The sequence below is a fragment of the Monodelphis domestica genome, chromosome X, assembly GCF_027887165.1.
Source record: "Monodelphis domestica isolate mMonDom1 chromosome X, mMonDom1.pri, whole genome shotgun sequence".
Lineage (NCBI taxonomy): Eukaryota > Metazoa > Chordata > Mammalia > Didelphimorphia > Didelphidae > Monodelphis > Monodelphis domestica.
Window position 1 is genome coordinate 38,574,973 of NC_077235.1, and position 8,537 is coordinate 38,583,509.

The 8,537-nt window shown below is 41.3% G+C and overlaps 1 protein-coding gene across 1 annotated transcript; it reads right to left on the bottom strand.

Annotated features, from left to right (window-relative positions):
* Window positions 1-1,636: 1,636 nt before the first annotated feature.
* Window positions 1,637-3,977, bottom strand: LOC100032315 (elongin-A-like). The gene has a single exon (XM_056809803.1). It carries the CDS (start codon window positions 3,975-3,977, stop codon window positions 1,731-1,733), a length of 2,247 nt encoding a protein of 748 aa, XP_056665781.1. The 3' UTR covers window positions 1,637-1,730.
* Between the last annotated feature and the right edge of the window lie 4,560 nt (window positions 3,978-8,537).

Here is an 8,537-nt window from a genome sequence, read left to right on the forward strand (position 1 = left end):
GGGAGTCATCATCACTGGGATAGATCATCAGCATGGCATAGTAGAAGGCACATGGATTGGTCAAAAAGAGGAAAGAGGGGGCAGCTGGATGGCTCAGTGTTTTGCGAGCCAAGCCTAGAGATAGGAGATCTTAGGTTCAAATCTGGCCTCAGACACTTCCTAGCTGTGTGATCCTGGGCAAGTTACTTAACCCCCATTGCCTAGCCCTTACCATTCTTCTGCCTTGGAACCAATACACGTATTAATTCCAGGACAGAAGTAAGGTTTTTAAAAAGAGGGGTGAAACTCATGCTTTTGAAACTGATTTGGCCTTGGACAAGTAATTTCTTTTTCTGTTTTTTCAACAGAATAGTGCAAATCCCTGCCTCCTGCTGAAAATCCATCTTTTACACTAATGGCCATATTTTTGGCTTTATAAGACTTACCATTTTGAGTAGCAAACCAATTTTCTTTGCTTTTTGGCATATCATATTCTAAGCTTTTAATTTATTAGGGTCACAGAATCACAGAAACATCAGAACAGAAAGGACCTCAGGGGCCATTTTTTTCCAACCCAAAGCTTCACAAGAATTCCTTCTGTAGAAGTGGTTATCCAACCTCTGCTAGAGGATATCTAGTAAGGGGCAACCCACTACCTCTATAGAAGTCATAGATGTTTCCACTCCAGTCCCAGCCCTATTTTTTGGCTTCCTCTGGAAATTCTCCAATTTCTCAGTGTCTTTACATTGTGGCACCACAATAATCCAGATATGGTATGACAAGGGCAGTGGACAGTGGAATTAACATCTCTCTAGTCCTAGACACTGGTCTTCTCTTACTACAGCCCAAGATTACATGACCTTTTGGAGTTGTGAATATTCATAATAAATATGTATTATTTTTATGAATATATGATTCAAGATGAATTCTTAAATATCATTTTATACCTTTAAAATTATTATTTCTTCCCATTAAATTTCATCTTATTAGGTCCATGCCAGGGTTCTAACCTGTCAGGATCGCTTTAGATCCTGATTCTGCCATTGGATGTGTTACCTGGCCTTCCTAGATCACAGGAAAGTTGGATAGAGAGGTAACCTTTGGCTTGATGATCAAAATATTAAGAAGCACAGGGCCAAGCCGAGATCTCTGGAACACTTGAGAAAAGTCAAAATATTCATGACTTCTTTTTGGACCCAGTAAATCCACCTGTTTTTAACCTACCTAAATTTACTCCCTTCTAGCTCATAATATTCCATCTCGTCCATGTGGCTAGCACTACAGACTATCAAATGACGTGTTAAAATCTAGGCTATCTATAGATTTTCTCTGATTTGCCAGTTTAATAAAGAAATATAATCTTCTCTCAACTCTATGTTTTTGGGGGAGGGTGATATTTTATAAACCAGGGCAATATTTCTTAGTTAAAACTGTTTTCTAGATTACAAAGAGGTCAGTCAACAAAGGATGAATTGAAATTAAAATCCTCTGGAAGCCCAACTGTCATCTATTTCCCAAAATGGCTAAAATATTCCTCAGTTAAGGAGGCAGGGGTTAGATATAGCTAGTTAACAGGGATTCAACCTAAAAAACAATACTGGTAATCCACAGGCGGTTCAAGACAAACTCTTAACAACGTAAGGCACGAAGCAAAGGATTCTAGGTTGTTTTATTGATTTCATAGAAGTCCTTCTCTGCCAGAATAAAGAATACCTCACTTTGCCTCTATTCCTATTTTATAGAAAGGCTTTTCAGCGGGAGAATCTATTTTTGAAAGCCTTGATGGTTTTGGCCATCATTGGGGCAACTTTTTTTGCAGGGGTTCTTCTGGAATCACAAGAAGTAATGCTACTGGCTGATGCTGATTGAAAACCGCCAGTGTTTGGGCCAGCATGTGGCTGGACAGCACTGTGACCATAGTGGGTGGTTGGGGTGTATAAGGCAGGCCTGGTCATTTCAGGAGTAGTTATTCTGCCAGTGCCAAATTTTTCCTGCCTCTTTCTAATATCCCGAGGCGGTTTCGCCTCAGAATTAACAAAGGCCATCATTGTCTGACGGCCTTTGGGTTTATTGGCATGAGATGATCGAATATTCTCGGTCAAGAACAGCAGCCGCTGCTCTCGAGCTTCCTGGAGTCGAAGGTATAGCTCCCTCCAGGACTCAAATTCTCTTGGTTGTTCCCATCTGAAATCTCGATTACAATGAATTTTCCACAACTGGTTGGTCTCCCCAATTAAAAAGTGATTATATTCCTCAATTCTCTGCAGTTGTTTAGGTGTACATTTCTCCAGGACCGGTTCCAGCACAGTATAAGGTACACTACCAATATCAAAGATGGAATCTAAATTGTTATTGAGGACCTTGATACATTGCTGGTGCAGCGATATTAATTTCGGTTGGTAAACACATTTAGGTCCTGAATAAACTTGCATCTTGGAATTCCTCCTCCGGCCTATAAATCCGAGTCCCTCGTCCTCATGGTAGGATGCTGTTTTCTTCTTCAATTTCATGGGGAGCGCTGTTCCGAGTGATGAAAACTGACGACTTGCTTGTTCTGCAGACAAGGGGATATCTCCTAAGTGTGATGGCACATGGATGGAGATATTTTTCCGTTTGGTCAACATAGCTCCAGATTGTTGTTGCTCTGGTTTGCCATCATTCATATTAGGCAGCTTTTGAACTGAATAGGGGCTTTTACTATCAGTTCTGGCACAGTTCTCTTTAATGTGACCTTTGTCTCCATGAGCTACAGTTGGAATGTTTATATTCTTTTTCCTCTGTGGCTGCCAGGCACAGTTGAGATTAAACCCAAAAGTTGAGGTGGGCTGTCTGTCTTTATTGTAGACTTCTGCCTCCCCACACCTGAGAAGGCAGCTTGCTGGGCTTTTGTGGGCATTTGGAGCTATGTATTTCCTCTCCTGGGGCTGTAAGTTGCTAGACACTCCCTTATCTTTCATCCATTTCTCTATATCCAAGGACTCCTTACTCAGTTGGGTTTTTTCCACTTTGGATTCTAGAGGGTCCTGGATCTTGGCTTTTGTAACATGTTTTACAAAAGCCAATCCCACTGGAGGAAAATCCTTTTTGACACTACAGCCCTCTTTGTCCTTCTCTCTCCCAGTGGTAGCCCCGATCTGTTTCTCCCTTGTGTCAGTTCCCGAGGGTGGCCTCTGGTACACCCCTCTGCCATCAATATTAAGTAATGTTTCTCTGCTCAAAGCAAATTTCTTCTTTTGCCCCTCTAAGTCCAGCTGGTATTTTTCTTTCTGATATAATTCGTGTCCCCAAGGCTTATTAAGGGACCCCGTTCTAATGTGGCATGGTTCGCCTACGAGATTCTCTTGAATGGCCTTCACTTTGTCTTGAATGTGGAGACCTAGGCCTTGACCAAATTTCGGATCTTTCTCTTCCCACAGGCTCGAACAGCTGGCGTTGGGCTGTTGAAGGCTGGTGGAAGGCTGTGACTGAACTCGGCCACCGCCTGGACAGTCCAATGGAAAAACCGATTTAAATTCTTTTCTCTGTTCCCCCCTCTCACTATCAGATAATACTCTGAAGCTTTTCTCTAGCTCCCGAGGCTTTGGTTGTTTTTTACCTTTAGGGTCTGGATTCTGTGGCTGGCTGGCTGAAGTTCTGCAGGTCTGTTGGAAGTTACGGTCTGTGCTACAGAAATCATAGGGTCGCTTCCGGGATCGACTCCTTTCGGAATCCAGTTCTTTGAGAACCAAGTCCAGGTCTGTGTCAGAATCTCCATCGATAGGGGCTAGGTTTTTCCAGCGCTCCACTAGACCCCTGGCCATAGCACCCACTTCTTCATATCCACGTAAACCGTTCACAATAAGGCCAACCCCGGTCTCTACCAGAACATCCGCTGTTATTGGTAAATCATTAAGTCTTTTTATATATTTCAATACCTTTTTCGGTTGCGGGAGCCAGAGGAGCTGTGCCTGTAGTTGCTCTACCAATTCAACGAGAGCGGCCTCCTGCTTAGAGGCCATCGTTGCTAGTGGCACACTTTTCTGTTGCCTGGGCTAAAAGTAACCTTGGGCGCGTCCATCTTAAAGGGATGGTGGGGGGGCAAGCGGAAGCTAGACTCCCTTCTGGACGCTCCACTGGACTCAGATCAACTCAGAACTCAGGAATTCCAATTTTTTAAAAAGAATAATAACTCTTCTCTCAGACTTTTGCTTTTTGGTCATAGACAGGTCTAGAAATACGCCCCCTCTCACTTTTGTCACCCCCTTCCCGCTGCCCATGGAACCTTCCTTTAGTTACGCATAAACAGTAGATATGATGCTATATATTGGGGGGGCGGGGCAAGTGGCAGTATACTGCTGAATCAGTCCCAAGCTCTTTTTGTTTTTAAAATTATTATGGAGTTTGGTTTGCCCTCAGAACCCTTCTCATTGACATGATCCTATGGTATCTATCTTGGTTCTGTTTCTTTTATTCCCACCAATTCCTACTGATTCCCCCATGTTTCTCTGAATCTTACTTCCCAATAATACCTTCACATAGCTATACTATCTAACCCCCTGTACAGCCACTTGATTTTCGGTGACTTTTACGGGAAAAGGGCTGCTTATTGGCTCCATCGTCACCAGAGAGTTGTTTAACTTCCTTGGGCTGGCACAGCAGAAAGGGAGCAGGATTTGGCCTCTCACTGGTTCCCTACATGACTTCTATTTATTTTATTTTGAAATAATGCATTATTATTTTATTTTATTTTGAAATAATACATTGTTTTACTTTTATATTTTATTTTGAAACAATACATTATTTCATTTTATTATATTTATTTTATTTTGAAACAATACCTTATTTCATTTTATTATATTTATTTTATTTTGAAATAATACATTATTATTTTAATTATTTTATTTTGAAATAATACATTATTCTTTTATTTTATTATATTTATTTTAATTTGAGTTTATTTATTTTCTTCACCTCCTGTCTTGGAATCAGTATATAGAAGAGTCTAAGGGCTAGGAAGTTGGGGTTAAGTGATTTGCCCAGGGTCAGACGCACAGCTGGGTGACTTTTGGAAACTTATCCCCTTCCTTGCCCCAATATCCCCCTGTATAATAAAGGAGTTGGACTAGATGGTGGCTATGATCCCTTCCAGTTATAAACATTTATACTGATTTGGCCAGTGATGAGCACAAAGGCTTTAAACTATTTGATGACTTTTCTGAGAGAATTCCAAATAGATTGCCTGAATGGCTGGACCAATTCACAGGTACCAATCAGTGTCACTGTGACTCTCTTTTCCGAGCATCTCCACAATTGTAGAATTCCACAGGTCATAGGGGTGACAGAGACCTCAGAGGTTTCTGAACAATCCCAAATCTGGGAAAAGAATCTGCTTTCAAATATTCATGATTAGCAGTCATTCAGCCACTTCCTGAACACCTCCAATGAAGAGGAACTCTTTCCCCTTCAAGATCTTCCATTACACTTTGAGACGGCTCTAATTGTCCTGACATTTAACCTAATTTATCTGTTTGCAACTTCCATTCGTTGTTCTTGATTCTTCCCTATGGATCCAAATAAAATAGGGTTTTTTTTCCACATGAAAGTGTTAAAAGCACTTTCAAATAAACATGTAAACACGGATCAACATTCCTTTCACAACACTGAGGAGAGAAATCGTGGTAGAAATGAGATGTACCACCACCACCACCACCAAAAACAGCCACCATTAGACAACCAACAAACAATTATTACGTGCCTATTATATTCCAGGCATTGTGAGAACTGGGGATAGAAAGAAAGGCAAATGCCAGTCCCTGCTTTTAAGCATCTCACAGTGTAATGGGGGAGAGAGCATGAAAACAACTAAATGAAACTCAGGAACCTTGGGAATGGCAGAGCTTGCCAGGTCACAGATCCTACCTCTAGCTCAGCCCTCATAGCCATTATCTGGGGGGTGGGGTGGGGGGGCTACTCCTTCTTTAGAGAACTAACCATTGCCACCCACAGGACAGGCAAGCCAGCCTAGCTGAAGTAGCATGACAACTAAAGTGGTAGATAGGAGGCATCATGTGCCTGGCAAGTCAGATCACCTCTACTTTGAATACCATCTCCCTTCAGACACTGATGGAGGAAGCCCAGGGCCCTGAACTTTTGGATTAGCTATGCTTACAGCATTCTGGGAAGGACCCCCTGTGGAGATACAGCTTAGCAAACAGCTTCTCCATGGACTCTAAGCCAGAGCTAATGAAGAGTCAGAAAAGCAAGGTCTAGCCCCTAAAAGTCTTTGTCGTTGACACTGTCACTGTCGCTGTCCAACCTTAGAAAGTATGATATAATTTGTCAGTGGAAATGACATTTAAAAAAGAGGCATTCGTATCTGCTTTGCTACTGCATCCTAAGGACCAACCGGCCTTTCTATCTGATTTATCAAGGTATTACCTCCCCATTAAGAATGTGATCTCCTTCAGAGCAGCAACTGTCTTACTATTTGTATTCCCAGTATTGAGTAAAGTGCTTTGAACACAGTAAGCACTTGTTTCCTTCTTTCCTTTCCTTTTCCCCTTCCTTTCTTTCTCCTTCATACATTCTTCCCTTCCTTCTTTTATTAATTCATTATTCAGATGGCCCAGAATGAGGTTAGAGCAGCTTTGGACCAGAAGGCCCCTTCTTTCCCCTAAAAACTCCACCATTTCTTAAGATTTGCCAGGGTTGTCACTTCATTCTCATACTTTATCACTTGGGTTCCTTAGTTAGTGACTACATCTTCCCATGATCACTAATGATTCTGTAGGCCTTTGAACTTGTGAAACAGAAATTCCCATCCCAATGCATTACTTAGACCCGCAATTTCGATTGGCACTGGAGGCCAATACCTTTAACTTAATAATGAGAATCAACTTGTTCTGGTCTGGCAAAGGGTCCTCCAGAACCATTCAAGAAAATGATTTCTGTTGGTTCTGCTACATTTGAATTCAAGCAGAAGTATCTGATTGCAGTGCAAAGACACACTCACTCTAACATCATGCATGGCCATGGCCAGTACCTTCACAGTAAGACCAACTCTCAGCAATATTGATAAAGTGCCTACTCTGCTTAGGAGCTTGGGAAGATCAAGATGAAATAAAACCCAGTTCTTCCCTTCAGATGCCCCACAGAACAGTAGCGAGTTAACCATACCACCACCACCACATACAAAAATACTACAAAGCATCACTTGTTTCCACGTTTTATCATCTTTGCCAAGTTGTGTGGTTTAAGGTAAAATTACAGAGTAGTTTTTATTGGAGTTGATCTTCTGATTGTTGGTCATTTAGGACATGATTTCATATGATCACTGATGGTTTACAATTCTTTTTTTCTTTCTTTAAAATGTTTATTCTGAAAGCTAGTCATATCCTTTAATCACTTATCTCCTGGGGCTATGGTTCATAGTCTTAGATATGTGTTGATTCCTTTTATATTTTGGAAATCAGATCTGTGTTTAAGGCAAAGATTCTTTCCCACTCAACAGTTTTTTCTTCACTCTCTGCATTGATTTTGTTTATCCAAAAAAGTATTGTATAGTTTGTTTGGTTTTTTTTTGTATATTATATTGCATATTTTGGTTTTAATGATTAACCCTAGAGTTGTCCCTGTGTAGTAGAAAGGGGGTTGGTTGGCTTTAGAATTAGCAAGGGATAGGTTCAAGTCCCACCTCTAAAACATATTGGCTGTGTGAATTTAGAATTCCCTGAGGGTTCTAACCAACCATTTTTAATTGCTGGACAGTTGCTGCACTGATGCCGGGATTTCTCTCACTAAGAGTTGATCTACTCTGATGGAATTAACGTCACAGACCTTTTCTCCCCTCCCACCAATCACCTGGGTCCAGTCCTTGGTTAAGAATTCTCCATTGCATCAGTTACCTTCCTCTTTCCTTTCTACTGCATTTTACATACCAGTGCTGCATCCATTTAAGATATATTGTGATAAATGTTAAAATATGCTGGGATAAACCGAATTTCTACCAAACTGCTTCCCAGTTCTCCAAGAAGTTCATGTTAAATAGGGTCCTAATTTTTTTTAATAGAGTCCTTTCCCCAGTAATTTATGCTTTGCATTCTGGGGTCTGGAATAAGTTCATAACATTAAGTTTCATATCAATCCTTGTGAGGAATATATCTTATGAAAATTAGAATGAGTCCATGAGTGGAATATACTGAAGGCTGATGAGTTTCTGATTGGCCTTATTATGTTCCTTGACTAAACCCAAGACTCCTTCCCTAAGTTTACTTTGAATTGACAACATTTGTGACTAAGTGAACAGAATTATTATTATTGGCCATGTCTGACTGAGATATTTTCTTGAAGAGTGGAGTACAGTAAAAAGAATGTTGGAGCTTCCCACAGACTTAGACAAAGATCTATGGCAGTGATGGCGAACCTTTTGTAGATGGAGTGCTGGGCCCTGCCCCCACCATGAAACCTAGTACCCAGATCTGCCACCCCCACCTCGCCCTCCAATCTTCCCCCTTACCCCAGACAGGGGAGGGAGGAGGTGCTCCATTGGGCTGCTGGGCAGAGAGGAGGGGAAAGTGAGG

What these genes read in the sequence shown, in the direction of transcription:
- LOC100032315 (XM_056809803.1), bottom strand. Translation starts at nt 3,977, where the DNA reads ATGGCCTCTAAGCAGGAGGCCGCTCTCGTTGAATTGGTAGAGCAACTA.